This window comes from Melopsittacus undulatus, chromosome 5 (assembly GCF_012275295.1).
Source record: "Melopsittacus undulatus isolate bMelUnd1 chromosome 5, bMelUnd1.mat.Z, whole genome shotgun sequence".
In the NCBI taxonomy this organism is placed as follows: Eukaryota; Metazoa; Chordata; class Aves; order Psittaciformes; family Psittaculidae; genus Melopsittacus; species Melopsittacus undulatus.
Genome location: NC_047531.1, coordinates 46,591,244 through 46,608,820, shown reverse-complemented (window position 1 = coordinate 46,608,820; position 17,577 = coordinate 46,591,244). Strand labels below are relative to the sequence as shown.

At 47.2% G+C, this 17,577-nt stretch overlaps 1 protein-coding gene across 1 annotated transcript; it reads right to left on the bottom strand.

The window, feature by feature from the left end:
* Positions 1-4,883: 4,883 nt before the first annotated feature.
* On the bottom strand, positions 4,884-16,647 carry IL2RB (interleukin 2 receptor subunit beta). Its single transcript, XM_005150378.2, has 10 exons — positions 16,586-16,647; positions 15,419-15,516; positions 14,723-14,849; positions 13,623-13,728; positions 12,614-12,722; positions 11,557-11,705; positions 10,988-11,159; positions 8,734-8,830; positions 7,010-7,094; positions 4,884-5,711 (listed from the first exon to the last, which is right to left on the bottom strand). The coding sequence occupies exons 2-10, from the start codon at positions 15,498-15,500 to the stop codon at positions 4,884-4,886; spliced, it is 1,755 nt and encodes a 584-aa protein (XP_005150435.1). The 5' UTR covers positions 15,501-15,516; positions 16,586-16,647.
* Positions 16,648-17,577: the final 930 nt, after the last annotated feature.

Here is a 17,577-nt window from a genome sequence, read left to right as displayed (position 1 = left end):
GAAAGCAAGCACCAGGTAGCTCACTTCAAAACATTAAACCCAGCTTGGTGGACATCAGCACTTGGACAATCAGCCACATATCTACTGCTCTAATACACCCTTCTAGAGAGGCATATGGTACAAATAGCCCCAGCAGAGATTGCTCTCCCTTGCTTCTCATGGGTCACCCTTCTATGCAAACCCTGGAGAGTATCTTTTTGCCAGTGAACCAAATTGGGCAGCCTGGAAGAGCAGAGGCACTTCACTGCTATCACAGCATCCCTTCAGAAACAGCAGGTACAAGCAAAGAACCGCAGACAGAGGGGCAAGGGCAGGAAGGTAGGAAGGCAGGAAACAGCAGCAGCAGAGTCTCTTTGGTAAGAGCTTTGATGGTAGGCCTGGGGTTTCCCCTGGAGCTGCACACCTACCTTTTAAGCCTGTTGCCACCTGGGAGGCTTGGCCCACACCCCCTATGCAAGCCAGCTCACACACACATGGAGAGGGGGGAGAGAGGAGGTCATTTATTTACCCAAGCTCAAGGTTGTCTCAGCAATCAATAATGTGGTGCCATATCCCTTCAGCTCGACCTTTGTCCTGCACCGTCCTGCTGCGATGGGTCAGTGCACCCCGTACAATGGGTTTTTTCTTCTCTGAAATGGAAGTTTCAGAGGCTCGGGCAGGGATAAGATCTACAGGCTGAGCCTGGAACAAGTCAGGGTAGATGCACCTCCAGCTGTGAGTGGAGAACAACCCAGGAGGCAGGTGCAGATAGCTTACGTTGTCTTCCTTGGGGGACAAGTTGTTGCTGAGCAACTGCTGTATTTCTTAGCTACCCTCCTTGGTCCCATTGGAGGGAGAGACAAAGCACATGGTGTGTGCTCCCCAGCACAGGGATGGAGCAGATGCTGGCTGGCAGGTGTAGATTGCTTGAAGGAGGGAAGATGACAGTAGGCAGTGGGTCCGGTTACTGCAGTGGTCATGCAGGTGTCTCTCAGTCCCAACCTGTCTATGGCTTGTTTTCTTGCTCTTCTTGGTGGCCACTCTCCAGGCACTGGGTTCCCTGCACTCTGTTGCACAGCCACTCAGTCCTCCCTGCAGCACCTGCTTTTCTCTAGCCCCAGGTCCTCCTCACCTACCTTACCTGCAGCACTTTCTACTTACAGCCACGCAGCTCTGTACATGCCCCTTTGGTTTCCAAAAAAGGAAGCACAATCCAGCTAGAGCAGAGCAAATAGAGTTATTCTGTCAATAAATGGGTGGAGGGAATGTGGACATGGGCAGCTCTTGACCTGGGACTGAGCTCCATCCAGTGGCATTGACCTGGGGCTGAGTTCTTTTGTGCCAGAGCTCATTTGGGCTTGTTTGGAAGCTGGGCAGGGATAGCTGTTTTCAGCTCTGCCACTATTTCAGGTTTAGTTCAGGACTGCAAGAAGATCAAAAAGCCATTGCTCTCATTGCCTTGTGGTGGATTCTAGTAGATAAATGTTAAATGTGGATGAAAAGCTGCAGGGTTTGTTTGGGAATATGTCAATGTCGTTAGCCCAACTGACTCATTGCTGTACATATGGGAAAATGAGGCACGCAATGGCACTAAGAGCTGCTTTCAGAACTGCCCAAGAGATTGAAGAGACCAGGTTTCTCTTTAGAAGTTACTTTGATCCAAAATTCCCCAGATAACTGGGGACTAGCTACTTCTGTAGACATATATATTTATTTGTATACAACTTTCCCAAGTTTATACTATGAGGGTTTGTCACAGTGGGTCAGAACGCAGCTGAGGGTATTATCCAGAGATCTTACTTTTTTGTGTCCAGCATTCCTGGAAAGGAACATCCTCCTTCTCTGTTATTTTCAGCAGAATAAAAAATGTAGAATCTCAATCTGATCTATCTAAGCAAACTCACCACATCTATCACGGCAGGCTTTTGAATCAACCAAGGACCCAAAACCTTGATCAGATCTGACTTCAGATGAATTCCTTTACTGCAAGTACCCTTTACTTTCTGCTTCTCCATAGTAAAAAAAAAAAAGTAGGGATGTGTGAGAGGACTGAGAGTTAATGTCTGTGTATGAACAAGGTATCTTGGGAAGAAGTTGATGAGAGATGTGACTACTATCATTGCTGTCCCTAGCCTTAAGGTAAGGAGAGGACTTATGCTTGTGGCTGTTAGCTCAGTATTTTCCACACAGTACTGGTGTTCCCCCTCGGTTTTCCTCTGGTACTGGTGGACACTATCATAGCATCTCTGTGGTTCTGTGAACCATACGCTATGCCTTCACATCGGCTTTGGAGGGAACCGCTCCCCGTGTGATGTTTCTGAGGAGCTCTTGGGGAGTCAGCAGAGAAAGGGTGCTGTATCACTGAGAGTGTTATGCTTCTAGTATTCGAGACCTGGGTTACTCACATACAAGACCACATGATCTTGTCTTCCTGGAAGAAAGGTCCAGTTATCATCAGATCTGATGTTGAGCACTTCCTGCTGCAGTGTGTCACACATTCACACCCAGCATGGCTGCGAATGCAGTACTAACAGCTTGTCAGCTCGAAACCTGTCAGCGTTTCCACAAGGAGGGGGAAAAGTACTGAGCCAGCAGGATGGTCCTCAGGGCCTTGTGGCAGAATCACCTCCAACTCTGCTTTCTGTTTAGGTGTTTGGTTCCTCGAGGGGAGCAAGTAGGAAGGTGGGCTAAAGGTATATTGAGCAAAGCTTTGCATAGTCACCTATTTGGAAAAGCTGTTAATTCTTTCCCCCCACACCAAAGGACAAAAACCCACTGTAGATTCCTAAATATTTATTTTATTTGCAAAGAGGCAAAGTTTTTCTTTTGTACTCAGAAGAGAGAAAAATTAAAAAGCTTATGAAGATCTACACTGGGACAGAATAACCATCAATACAACTAGGATACTTGGCCCATGTAAACCAGCAAATTGCCTGTCAGGGACATGGTATTCAGCATGTCTTTTTGAAGTCCATCTGGGAAGATTCTCAATGTATAACAAGCAGCTGGGCAAGCCTTTTGCTTCCTTATCTAGGAAGCTGTAGGGTGTTCTTCAGCTATAGTCTCCTGCAGGCAATGGAGCAGTCCACGTCTTGATGCAGGTGGTGAAGAAGCTGATAAGAGGAGAGGTTTAGCTCCCCCATCCCTCTCAGTTACATTCAGGTTCAGCTCCTCTGAGCAGCACTTTTGAGGTGAAATCCGAGCCAGTGGGTACCCCATAGCTGGGACTCATAATGACATTCTGTCTGCATAATGCAAGGTCAGGTAACAGCTTATAACTGTGACAATGGGGAAGCTCAATGCTTGTACAAACAGGGGTAAGAAAGAATTAGTTCTGGGTGATACAGGGGTGACAGAAGTAATGTGTTTGATATCTTTGTCCTTTTTGATATAAAAAATCTTAGAAGGATCTTTAGCACAGGGCTGATATTTTCCCACTGCTGAGTAGTCCGGAAATATGCAAGAAAGCAGATAGACAGTACAGATGTTAAATGCAGGGATGTGTGTAACCAGAACAGCTTGTCTTCCTTTGCCTTGCCACTTTTCTTCCATGTTGAGCAGCTTTTTCTGAAATGAGATCAGCAAATGCAGAGGAAAAACTAAAAAACATAATGTGGCCTTTGCTATCCCCATTCTTTGTGAGTGGATTGGGGTTTTCTTTTCAGCAAAGGTGCTGATTTGTGGGTTAGTTTTCTGGGCTTATTCACCACGTCTTCACTGCTAATTAGGCAATGGTTTCCCTTCAGCAATGGAAGGAATGGGCAGCAGTGTTGTGATGTTTTCCACTAATACAGGATGTGGGATGATCTACTCTGCAATCAGCTTATCGTAGTCAAATAACTGTATTTTGCCAGCATGGCAGAGAGGCTTTCGATTTCATGAAAAATATTGCAGCAAGAATGGGAAATTGTGTGAGTTCTCTTTACTGCCATCATCAGACCAGGGAAAAGAGTGCGGGGGGATTTCCCCACTATTTTTAACCCAATAATGGGGATTTGTTTTCACATGGCATTGCCTTAGAGAGCTGACACAGCTGGGGCTCTGAGCCTACCTTAGAGACTCAAGTCCAAAGCTGGACTGAGTAGCTTAGAATGTAATATCTGATTAAACCTGAAGTGGGGACATCACAGGAAAAGTTATACCCTTGGTCAGACATCTCCGTCCATTTCATCACTGGCCACAGCACTGACCAGCAGTGCTACTGTCCCTTGTACAAAATCTCATATCTACCTTTTCAGGCATTTCTCCCTCCCATTAGAAGTTTTTAGGCTGGGATGAGGCAAATGGACCATGTGGCTGCTCAGCATCAAAGCTGAGTGCTATTTCACACCAAGATGCAGAGCATGGAAGTGCTGGCACAGCCTCCTACTAAGGAGCTGGGAATGAACAAACAAGCTGGTGCAATTTGGGATGGCACTAGAGCATTTCAGGAAGGGATTTCTATGCTGTCAGATACAGTAACAGCAGAGAAACAGGTTCAGTTACGAAGGTGGGTCCTTGTTGACCTGTATACCTAAGAATCAGGCTTGTATGTCTCTGTTAGCTGTGTTGCCACTGAACAGCTTTAATGTGCCTTTATCATTTCCCATCTGTTGCTTTATTGCCTGCTAGCCTAGCTCTCCATACAAAATGTCTTCTCATTTCCAGTGGTCTGTTTCACTAACACTTTACCTTGGGAACTGGTGTTTGCCCATTTAGACATCCATGAATGTACACCTTGTCCATCCTATCCGTTTTCTGGTTTTGCAACCCTCTAGAGTAACTGTGCTCTCCAGTCTCATTAAAGAACAGTCCCAATGGGTCTGATGCTGAAGCCACATTCTTGCCCTGAATAGAAAAACTGTCATTTCAGCCTTCCCTGCAGAGAAGGCCTTTCCCACCTGTGGGTTTCCTCCAGGCAGATCCTAGACAGAGGAATAGCTGTACTGGGACTGGAGGTCCCTCAGGGAAAGGTAGGCACCAGTGTTTGGGACCTGGCTGGAGCAGGCTGTTCTGCATGAGTCCTCATTCTGGCTTTGCCTTAGAGATGAAGGCTGAGAGGAAGAAGAGATATCATGTACTGCTGGTGTACAAGGGTCAGTTGGAGGGTCTGCCTCCCCATTCTCCGCTATTACATGAACAGTATTGCTGTTATCCAGGTCTGGTGGGTCAGGAAAGTCAGTGTCCAGCTGGCATGGGGCCTCCGGAGGCTGTAAAGCTGCTTTGTCCATCACCTTCTCATTCTGTTTCAGAACTGGTGTTGGTGAGGTGCCTTTACTTGACTGGAGAACCCCAGAAATAACCATGGCCTGCTGGGATTCTCCTTCCATCTTTTCCATGGGGGAGCTGCTCTGTAAGCCCTGGGTCGCCTTGATACAGTGCAAGAAGTTGTGGTACAACACTGACATGTCCTCTGCCAGTGTGCAGAGGCCTGGGGAGGGTAAAGCATGGTAAGGCTCACCATTCCCACTGCCAGTGCTCTCCTGGGTGAAAGGCTCATAGGTGAAATATACCTGGCAGGGCTCAATTTCAAAGGAGTTGGAAAGGGGGAAGAAGAAGTAGCCTTGGTCAGTGAAGCAGCTGGATACAGAGTGGCCACTGGTTTCTAAGGGTGGTTCAGGAGTTAGGGTGCCCTTGGAAAGTAGAAGCTGTGATTCCTGGTCATTCTTCTGCATCACCTCAAGCATGGAGATCTCTGGGGTTGTGCTGTTCACACAGTAGGAAGATGTGGAGAATGGGGAGGAGAGCCATTTCTGATGGGAAAGAAACACAAAGTTTAACACTCAGTGCTTCTCCTGAGTGCCCACAGCCATCAAGTGACCTTTTCTTTGTCTAAGCAAGCGTTGCTGGGGGTGGGGAGGGAAATTCGCATTCATGATATCTTATCTGCAGGATTTACAGAGAAATGATGTCTTTCTGTCACTTTGAAATCAAAAGTGGATCTTGCAAGCCTATGTTTTGAGATTTCTGGAGGGTGAATGGAAGATGGAGGATAAAATTAAAGGAAGAAAAAAAACCCACAAGGCTGTAAGATGAAGGTGGAAACATGAAAAGCAGTACTGAGATGCTTGTCATGCAATCTGTTCCTAGGTGCTGAACCAGTTTCTGATACATCTGCATGGCACTATGCAGATTTCTTGTCTCAAATACTCTTCCAGGCCCCCTGTGCCTAGATTTCCATACTCATTATGAGTGCATCGGTATCTTTAAAAATTAACTGGTTTTGGTTACATCCAACTTCATTACCTTTATGGCCAGTAAAGCCACTTTTCCTAGTCCTTTCTGCACTGAGAAAGTGTCTTCAGTGCCCACTGCACAACCCCCAGTCCCCTACTCTGCACTCTTCCCCTGTAGTTCAAGCTTTCTAAGCCTTTTTGCACTTAGGCTTTTCCAAAGCTTTGCTGTCCTCTGGACCTTCTGCAGTTTTTTTCCATCCTTCTTAAAGAGAGATGCCCCTTGGGATCACCTCCCACGCCTTGCATCTGACACTCCCTTTAGTGCTGCACAGAATGGTAATTGTCTACTTGCAGCTGCCTGTGCTCACAGTGAGACCAGGAGAAGGGAGAAAGTGGAGGTGGAGAAGGAAGGAAAAGAGACAACAAGCATGCAGAAAACAGCAGAGCATCACCCAGAGTGATGGCCATTCATGTTAGGGGCAGAGGAAAGGCTCAGAGCCAGGAGGAGATCACAGCAGGAAATCTGAGGAGGATCTAGGCAGCCTAGAGCAGTCAGGGAGGGACTGAAGTGGTGTTGAAGGGGACCTGAGAGGCCAAGCTCCCTGCTGCAAGCCCCTCGTTTTCTCTCGGGCTCCCTGTTAAGGGAGCAGCATGCTAAGGTTTGTGTGATTTGCCATTTCTCAGTTCTTTAATTAGAGATGCCTCAGCCGAGTGTCAGGTTTTGGAAGGCACTCGGCAGCTGGTGCTACAGGCACATGTGCTGGGTGTGCATATGTAGGTCTCCAAACTGCCTGTTTGCCCTTAGGCGTGTTTATCTGGACCCTCTTCCCTCATTGCTCACTCGTATCCACATGGCTCCATCCCCAGTGCCATACCTGAATGTCACCTCCGTGAACTGAAACAAGTGGGGGGAAGAACTTCTCAGGGTCTGGGATGTGAATCTTCAGGATCTTCTTAAACCTTGAGAAAAGAAAATGGGAAGAAGGATTGAAGTGGGCCCTGATCCTGACCAATCTGGCACTGTGATAGGGGTAGGAGAAAGTATTGCAGCTCATGGGTGTTACTCTGGTGTGGAGAACAGGTAAAATAAGAGCAAGGCTGAGGGCTGTCTTTGCTCTTGAGTGGACTGAAAAGTAGTAGCTGAGGGATGAGAGGTATAGAGATGGGGTAGTTAAATCTGGTATTGGAAAATACATTGCCCTTAGCCTTTTCCCTGGGGAAGCACAACCAACAGTTCACTGGTTTCTTCCCTGCCTTGGCTGGTCACCTTAACTTCTCCACCCGCCCCCTTAAGCCCCTGTCCTGGTGACAAGCTGGGCAGGTCTCCCCTGCTTCCAAGCTTCAGCTACTGTGAGTTGCCCCCTCTCTGCTTTGCTGACACCACAGTGACTCTGAGCACTAGGTGGCCTGAGCAGGACCATCACTGGCAAAGCTGTGGCCACAACTCTCTGCCCTGTTAGCAGGATGCTACATGGTATTGCTAGGACACACTGGCCATGAAAACCATCTGAGTATGTCTTGCAACAGTCCAGATGCCTCTGCTGTACTGGAACCAGCCCATTGTCACCCTGAGGTATCATGAAGTGATCTAATTTGTTTCTTGGCCTCTCAGAGAGGTTGGCTGATCTTGTCAGCTCTTTTCTGAAGCTTTGCTGTGGGATGTTTTGAGGAAAAACCCTCTTGACCTCTGGAGGCAATCAGTGTACTCTCTGAAGCATCAGAATTCGCTAGTTCTTGCATATAAAATACTTTACATCACTGCAGATGCTATTTTTATTCATGCATGTCTAATCCTTCCCTTGTATCTTACCTCAGCATTATCCTCCATCCAATTCCCCACGGTTAATTATACTTTGTGAAGAAAGGAGGTTTTTTCATCTCTCTCTGTGCCATATAGCTAACACTTCCTCACTTTTGTGTTATGACTTAAAGTTAAACACAATGACCAATGACATTCTCAGTATCCATCTTCCTTCCGAATGCTTCTCCTCTTATCCTTACAGGGAAGTCATCCAGGCTTGGCTACCTCATCCCTGAGAATATTTCTCCCTGCTCCCTGTCATGAACATCAGCACCCTGCTTCTTTGCCCCTGCCTTAGGATGAGAAAACCTATGGTCTTTTCTAACCTCACCATCATTCTCTGTGTTATTGCATGGGGTAACCTTGTGAGACACTTTCAGTTCTGAACAAAAGCAATGTCTGGGGAGAAACGCTGGCAAAGAGATCTTTAAAGTGTCAGGCAGATGTTTACTAGCATGTGATGAGATACTTCAGGACTGCACAGACAAGGAAGAGGCAGAATTGTACTTCTCACTGTAATCCTTGTGCAACAGAAGTTCTAAGGCGGCTGTTTTTAATTCAGCGAGGGCATGGCACAAGGTCACAGGAGCGTGGCACAGTGCAATGATGGTGGTAAAACCACATCATCTTGGGTGGTGATATATCTCCCCAGACAAATGTCAACCTCAAAGGGTTGGTCTATAAACCCTATTTTTACATCGCTCTATCCTGAATCACACCAGGTGAAAAATAGGCTGGGTTTTGAGAAGACACACAAAACACAGGAGAGGAACAGAGAGGAAAACAACTATCATTTACCATTTCAGGGTCCGTAAGTTAATAAGGAAAGCAGTTCCAATGGCCACAAAGATGCAAGTACTCACTATTAGTATTGGCAGCACCAGCTGGGATTTTTCTGCAAGATGAGAGAGAAAAGGGATTTGCTGTAAAAATTTAGCCAGGATGCTGGAGGTAGGAGCTGCAGCCCTTCCATGGCTGTTCAAGGTGATCAAAGCGAGCCTTTATCATGATTTTATATAATAGTACAAAATTATGTATAATTATAATATACAGGGCCTTTATTATAATTTTATAATATATATAATATACAGGTCAGATAAATTGAACTATTTTCTGCTGTGTTATATAGAATGCCTTTGAGCTGCTATGGGTTTCAGAGTCTACTTAGTAGGTAATTTGTGCTAAACAGCTTGAACTCTCTGTTTATAACAACACCACAGCTGGGGATTGCCACAGATAAGATGCCACAGTCTACTAGCTGAAATGCCCATCAACATGTCTGTCTCTTTACAAAGGAAGACAACAAGTCCTAAAATCAGCTGAAGTGGGACTGGAGACTTGAAATGGTGTTATGAGTCAATGGGGGAGACAGAGTCATGGGGTTTGAGAAGGCAGGAGGGCCAAGGATGGAGAAGGTTAGGGGTCAAAGGACTGCCTTCTTTCTTTGGAGGGCTGTAGGAAAGCTTTAGGTTACAGCTTTCCATCATATTTTAGCACTTAGGTTAGGAGAAAGAGACTGAGTTCCCACATTGCCAGTGCTGCCAGCACTCCTCAGGCTTGCCTGGTGTCATCTCAAACTTTTCTTAATCTGTCTCTTTCACACACATCTTCATAGTGCACCTTTTCTTGGTCTTGATATTCTGGTGCCTACCTCCTCTGCCTGCCCCCTCATCTCCCTCCATCCCTCATAGCCCTTGGTCTGGGCATGCAGAGTATCTCTGGAGTAGTTGTGAGGAAGCAGAGAAGAGTAAAAGAAGGAGGAGACATTTTTAGGACATTCTTTGCCTGTCCTTGAGTCACTACTCAGATCACTTTGTCTCCTCTGCCTCTGGTACCCTGGTTATCTTTGGGTCTTGGTTGCTATGACAACTGTTTGCGGCTGTATCCTATTCACTGACATCACACTGTCAAAATTTGATCACCACAGCAACACAGTGCCCTTTCTAAACATAACTCCTCTGTTTATACCAGCACCAGGCGACACAACAAGGAGGGGCTGAGCAGGGGCAGAGTGGGGGTAACATGAGAAGGAATAACCTCCATCTGCTTATCTTTTGGGAAAGAAATGACAGAGACCACAGCAAATCACTCACTGAAGGGATTTGTTCAGGGCACTGTCTTTCAAGCTGGAGGTATCCTCAATGATGAGGTTCACAGCAATGACTGATGTAAGTCTCAACAGACCTGTTCAGCCTGGAGAAGAGAATCTGTGTGGAGACCTCATAGCAGCCTTCCAGTATCTGAAGGGAACTTACAAGGATGCCAGAGAGGGACTCTTTATCAGGGACGGTAGTGACAGGACAAGGGGTAACAGGTTTAAACTTAAACAGGGGAAGTTCAGGTTAGATATAAGGAAGAAGTTCTTTACTGTGAGGGTGGTGAGGCACTGGAATGGGTTGCCCAAAGCAGTGATAAATGCTCTGTCTCTGGCAGTTTTCAAGGCCAGGTTGGACAGAGCCAAGGGTGACATGGTCTAGGCTGAGGTGTCCCTGCCCATGGCAGGGGGGTTGGAACTTAAGGTCCTTTCCAACTCTTTCTATGATTTTATGTGTGTAAGTCTCTTCCACTCTCTGCGTGACTTTGCTTCCCAATTCCAGTGTCCTTTGTTTCAGGAGCTGATCATTCTGTTTTACTTCATCTCATCAATCAATGGCTCCAACGAAATGGGCCATTTTAGAAAGGTGGATTTATGTCACTAGTTCACATTAATACCTGGGAAATTGCCAGTCCTGGCCACTGCTTCTGCAGGTCAAACATCTGGCCTTATTGCTTTTGGGGAAGCAGTCCTTGTTTTACATCTTGTGGATATTCCCTGGCTTCTGGAAATCAGAGGGGCTCTGCTGGGGAGAGGAAGTCTTTGTCCTTAAGCTCTGTTGAGCCAGCCTGACCTAACAGATTAGGAGAGACAGATGGTTTCCAACCTTTCAAGCTGTCAACAGCATCCTCCCTACCCATCTTCCTTCAGCTTCTCAGACTGTTTTGGTGCTTCTACCTTGTTTTCCCTGAGTCCCTGTTTTCCCTCCATGTCAGACTGCCTGACTCTGATCCTTACGGTCAGCATGTGTCCTCCACAGTATCGTCTCGCTCCAGTCGCTCCACACGCCTTTGCAGATACTTGAGGCACTTGGCCTTGCACGGACAGCTGCCTCGTATTTCATGTTGGGTGAAAGGCTCTCAAACACCACCCACATCTGGTCCTGCATAATGGTGAAGTTCCTGGCCTCCTGGGAGCAGGGTAAAATTAGAGCATCATCAACAATCCTGGCTTACAGCCTCACATAACCATCCCTTCCAAGGCCCTCACAGAGGACCTGTCTCAGATCCCTACACCTCAAGCGCTGCTTGTTCAACCTGGAGGAAAATTCTTCCTCACTTTGCTTTTTTTCACCCCTTTCACTCTGTCCTGGAGCTGTCTGGATTTCTTTGTGACAGCACTAAGTAAAACAGGATTCCCATCTGCCTCCATGTCATCAACAAACACTGGCAGCAGGTGACACAGATAAAAGAATGGGGGGTGTCATCTGCTCTCCAGCTTCACCAAAGCTGGTTTCATCCTGAGGGGTGGTACAGGAGCAGGTCCTTTGTATGGTGACAGGTCCCAGTACCCTTCTCTGTACTCACCTGCCAGGACTCACTCGTGTTTCGGTACCGCACTTGGTATTCCCGCTCCCCATCCAAATAGTGAGAGGAGATATTCAGACTCCATGTTAAGTTGTAGGTATTTTCAGTTTCGTGAACCAGCTGAAGATTGCTTGGAGGCCTCAGCTTTACTGGAAAGAGAAAAGGAACAGGGCTGATACCTCCACACTGTCTGTCCATAACAGGACTTCACTGCAGCAGGGCTGGTGTCTTGGTTGTGCTCGAAGGCTGCAGCCAGCGATGGGAGAGAGTCTGGGAGCTCTCTCCCTCTCTTTCCTCTTCTTCCCCACTGTCACTGACAGTAAAAGGCCCTCTCTGGGCTACATTAAAGGCAGCTCCTCCTGTGAGCCTGTGAGAGTGGCCCCTGATGTCAGTGCAGTCAATCCCTCATGGCCGTGCATCCTGTCTTCTGAGTGTGATCCATAAGGCAACTGTATGGACAGACCTACAGCCACAGGGCACGGAGTTACAGAGACTGTCCAGGCTGATCCTTCCCAGCCCCTGAATCTCTCCATGCTTTCTTATGCCTTACCTTGCAGCAGCTCTATTGGATGTCTCCCTGAGAGAGATAAACTCACACGTCCAACAAAAAATGACCCAAGCAGATGTTTTTCTGCTGGATTAGTGAGTTAAACCCTTTCAGCAAAGACTGATGCATGCCAAAGCTGGCTTAAAAGAGGGTGGAAGCACACATGTGGTAGGAGGGGCAGGGGAAGAGATGCAAGACTTTGCTTTTTTCCTACATTATGCCTTTTTCAGGAGGTCAGCTGAGCTGACATTGAAGCCAGAAGTCCTAGCACAATGCATTCTTATTTAACACTGCCCCAGATACAGGGAAGGAAGTGGCTGGCATGGTGCTGCATGTTAGAGGTGCAAGTGGCAGGGGCTGACATGGTTCATCTGTGTTAGTTGTAGCAGGGGATGAGGAAAAGACACTGGTCTAAAATCAGCTATGGTGCTGCATAGGGTGGATGGGAAGAGAAATTAGCTATCATTTAATACAGAAGTTTCAGAGACTGCAAGACAGATGGGTACTCACTATTTGCAAGGGGACTGAAATCTTCTACTCGCGCAGGTATAGACCTATTCTCTCCAACCTGGCAATGGACTGACATGGTAAGACTGTCTGCAGTGGTGAAGCACTGAGCCTGCAAAGAAAATTTACCATTAGTTACACTGATGTCTCATCAATAAGCACCCATATTTTTAAGCATTGCCTATACATAAGAGGTTTAGGAACACTTGACAACAAATATGGGTGATATCTGTGGCTGTAGTTGATTTCATGTAGTTGGATTTTGTTGTTCATTGGTTAGAAGGGCACAAAAACATGCCTGTTTGCAAGGATTGCTGTATGTGCTGACTAAGGAGGAAAGGAGTTACATTCTATGAGTGACATTTATTGAGAAAAAATACTCTTACTAAAACATTTTCTTCATTGGTAATACTGAGATGACATTAATATTAAATATTACTCTTGAAATGCAGCAATACTAAGGGCCCACATACGGAATGTAATAAAATAAGCAATAAATAAATTGTAATAAAATAGCAATAGGAAATCAGCTTGATTAAAATGAAAAGGTTTTGGAGCTGTTTACCAACCATTCAATTTGTCTTTGCACTTGATGTGCAAATGTAAGAAAGCTTGTCTGTCATTAGACCTGGTTGTGAGTTTATCACAATTAATTATCTGGGAAATGGTATTAACCTCTTCAAGGAAATGAGGTCAAGAGGTGACTCCAGAGCTGGTGGTGATGTCCATCCCTCCTCAGAAGAAGGGATTAGGAACAAGCCCAAGTAGCCGGGACATGGGACACTGAATGTGGTCTGTCCAGCATGGCCCAGCTCACAATGAAGCCAATTTCTCCTGCAAGGGAACCCGCAGAGGCGATGTATATTAGCATACAACACCAAATCCAATTCCAGAACTGCAGTAAGGTTTGGGCTTTTTATACTGCTCCTGGACGTCACACTGTTTATACACCCAAAACTCATGTGAAAGTCCACTTTGTCATTATCCAGGACATCCCAAATGAATTACACACATTATTGTTTTTGCTGAAGGTCTTGATGCATCTCCTCAGTCCTGTTGTGTGTTCTGCCTTGAGTAATTCACAGTGCTCCTTGATGTTTTCAGATAAGAGAGAGAACCTGGGATTTAAGCAGAACTCCAGTGAGCTGGAAGCTGTTTTGCATGGCACAGGGGGTGACAGGTTGGGAAAGTATCTGTGGAGTTACAGCTGAGGGGGTATCAGACTGAGCTGCCTGCTCCAGCTGTAAGGCCAGATCAAGCCTGGACTTGCTGATGATGGTGAGAGGTGGTGTCCTAGAGCCCTGCTGGTCAAGCAATAACACAGTTCCAAATTAGGTCCAAATTCCAGCCCCAGTCTCTGTGATTCACATCCATGGAGCAACACAAATGTGGATTTCTAAGGTGCATGCACCAGGCCTCAGAATACATTCACCCATCTCACCCCATTGAAGGTGTCTCTATGGCTGTCATGAGCAACCTACCCACTGCCAGAATCACACTGAGCCTTTCCTTACAACAGGCAACCAGGGAAGCCCTGGGGTAGGCTGGTGAGTCTCTTGGCTGGAGGTGTCATACTTGGAGAGCACACAGACTTAGCCAGCTCCCACTGCAGTGCTGGTCACACACCTACCCCTCTACTGGGAGACATGTGGGAGAGGAAAACACCATGAACTGAGAGAGACAAAGGGGCCAGGGCAGATAAGGGGAAAGTTATTTTACTTCATTTATTGTTACTCAAGGTGCAACATCCCAGCTCATCCTGGCAATGGGACTTTGTATAACTTTAGTTCCAGCTGCCCTATCCTCCTTTTCCACCAAAAATTCCTTTCAGTCCAGGGAGTGGCTACCAAGGAAAAGGGATTTTTTGGGAAATGAAGCACAGGCACAGCTATGGAACTGGAAGGTGGGCTGTGCTAGACAGTGTAGGACTGTTAGATGACAAACACTGAGCAGTGGCCCACATCTCAGCCCATGCGAGGTTAGAGATGGAGTTCGAGACAAAGCCACTTGGCTCTGTGACTCCACTACGCCTGGCCTGTTGTTAAGAGCTAAACTTCCTAGGACACTTCCTATTCAAAACATTGGCTTTCTTCACCCTCTCCAGTCACCCACCTGTCACAGAAGGGTAACCTGGATAAAATCTCCAGCTGGCATGGTGCTTCAGCCAGGTCCTTGCCTGGGGTCCAGTCGCAGAAGAGGGCTGCCCGTGAATCATACCAACAAGTGAGGCTGGAGGTGCCTGTCAGCAGAGAAGATATGGACAGTAACGTGGCTGAATTAGCATTAACCATCACACCAGACAATCCTGCCCTGTCCCAAACTACAGACTGACTCCTCTGCTGGATAACTGTCTCCAAGTAAGAAAGGCAGAGCCACTCCTCTGTGTCATAGAATCACAGAATGGTTTGGTTGGAAAGGACCTCAAGATCATCCAGTTCCATCCCCCTGCCATGGGCAAGGACACCTCACACTATTCCATGTCACCCAAGGCTCTGTCCAACCTGGCCTTGAACACTGCCAGGCATGGAGCATTTACCACTTCTTTGGCAACCTGTTCCAGTGCCTCATCACCCTCACAGTAAAGAGCTTCTTATATCTAACCTGAGCTTCCCCTGTTTAAATTTGAACCCATTATCTCTTGTCCTTGGAGGCTGATGTGCTTATAAGAGATCTGTAGCTGTTATAGACTCCTCTGGTTGTATGTTAGAACATGAACTTTGCACAACAACACACTGGCACAAACACTCCTCTGTCTGACTCCCCACCCTGCTTGTATAGCTGGCATAGGTGAAGAGAATCACTTCTTACCTTGTGCTGAGTCTGATGCCCCAGAGAGAGGTGTGAGGCTGAATAGCCAGAGGTGACACAGAAGCAGCAAAGAGGGCTTCATCTGTACTGGTGACACACTGAAAGAGAGAAGATGCTACCCAACATGTCTCAGCAGTGCAAATTAGGAAGATGTCATCCCACAGAAGGTATCCACTGTCCTCAGGTAGGGCTCAAAGCCAGTGGCAATATTCCAGGATCAGGAACTCATACCTCTCCCATTCCGGAGTCCGTGCTCCCCCCTCACCACCTCATTGTTTTCCTGCCTTGGGTGCTTTGCTCAGCACTGAAACAATTTGCAGTGCAGCACAGATAGGCTGTTTGCAGGAGTAATGCCTCCTGAAAATGCGTGTGTGTGTGCACAGCAGTCTGCATGTGCTGTTTCAGGCTGCTTGCTGACTCAGGTAGAGAGTGCTGCCTTGGTTGCACATGGCTTGTGCTTTGAAGAGGATCTTTTCTTTGGTAAGCCTACCAGGGCTGAAATAACTAGGTGCTTGCTGAGTAAGTGGGGACTCTGGTACTGACAAAAGTTAGTTACACAGCTCATGGCTTAGGAGGTAGATTTTGAATAGTTTGTTTCTGACAGGGTGGGAAATCTGGGAGAAGGAAGAGTTGACCGGGTTCTGGAAAGTCAAGGCTTTAGTATACCACAAAACATTACACAGTCATGTACAAACCAAGAACCATCCTTGCGAAGCAGACCCTGCACTGCCTTGGAAGGAGCTGTGCTTTTCTGCTGTGCTTACCTCTCACCAAACTTGGAGCCCAGGCAGAGCTGAGCTAAATAAGACATAGTCCTGCTGGACCCTACTGGGACTACCAGGGGGGTGGGAAGAGAGGATTTATAAAGGGCTGGCATGAGGCATAATATTGATTCTGCTCATGATTAAAGATTAGGTTCAGAGGAAGAAAAACATGACGACAATGCATTAAGACACAAAGGGGAGAGAAAGAGAGTGAAAGAAAGCAGGCGGTGTGGTTGTGAAGATGCAGAGTATGATTTGAAAGGACTGTGGCGAGACAGAGAGATAAATACATGCTCATCCCTCCCCAACAGTGACATTCAGTTTGTCAGACTGAAACTCCTTCCAAGATGCTTTTCAAATCAGCCCCCCCCATGTGGGAGAGAGCTGGCATCACCCCCTTTACCTTCCAGTTGTAGGCACCAAGAGGTCCTGATGAAGGAAGTCCCCGGGGATCAGGTCGCAGGGTCAGAGTTGGGTGGATGCAGGTGCTGGACATCAGTGAGTGGAACAGGGATAGGAGAAAAGAGAGGGATGGAGGCAGATATCCTAGCTCAGTGCATGTCCAGGTGTCAGCCAGTGCTGCTGGCACAAGAGTTGGCAGTTCTGCATGTACGCTCCTCTTGTACAGGCACAGTCTCTATTTGTCTTCTCCCTCTCACCTTTGCACAGGAAGCTGCCACTCGCTTGCCTTGTCAGACTGAGACGAGGCCCCAGAGTATCGAAAAGGCTAGTGAGGCCGAGAATAAAAAGCCCCAAACCACGTCCTACTTCCTGCTGGTAAAGCAATAGGTGCAGAAACAAGGGTGGAGGGATCAGGTGTTAGTTTGCAGTGCTCAGATATACTGGGACCAGTCTGCAACTATTGCTGGGGAGCCAGGGAGAGAGAGAGGAGGACCTATTCTCTTGGGACACTGGCAAGAGTCCCACAGCTTCCTTTTCCATACGCCCAAGCAGATTGCTCATATCACTCTCATGGTCCGCACAGGTGCACAGATCACTTTGAAATGGAGGATAGCAGTTTGTCTGTCATAGAAATACCATGGACAACTTTACGAAGAATAACTCAAGACACTGACCTAATCAACACTAGAATGAAACCAGGCTCCATGTCAGTGCCCCAGTTTCAGACGATCCATCCTGGGTCTGAGCAGGAGCGGAACGACGGCAGTGCTGAGTGTGAACAAACTTAAGGCACAGCCTTCACGCTTGCAGATGGTGTGACACCACAGGGACACCCATCCTGTGGCCTCCCTACCCAGCGGAACACCCCACTCACTCCACAGAATGAGGAATCACCGCCTCCGACCTGAGCCTTGCAGCTAGTCCAGGCAGGCAGCACCACCCTGCAGTAGCTTCAGTGCCTGTTTGGCATAGCTTGTCCACTCAACAGGCCAG

Bases quoted from the DNA above. Each gene is read 5' to 3' on its own strand.
- IL2RB (XM_005150378.2), bottom strand. From the start codon at position 15,500: ATGAAGCCCTCTTTGCTGCTTCTGTGTCACCTCTGGCTATTCAGCCTC. The intron at 14,850-15,418 runs GTAAGAAGTGAT...CTCTGCTGACAG, and splicing joins GGCATCAGACTCAGCACAAG to GCACCTCCAGCCTCACTTGT. The intron at 13,729-14,722 runs GTGGGTGACTGG...CTTAAATCCCAG, and splicing joins AGGTTACCCTTCTGTGACAG to GTTCTCTCTCTTATCTGAAA.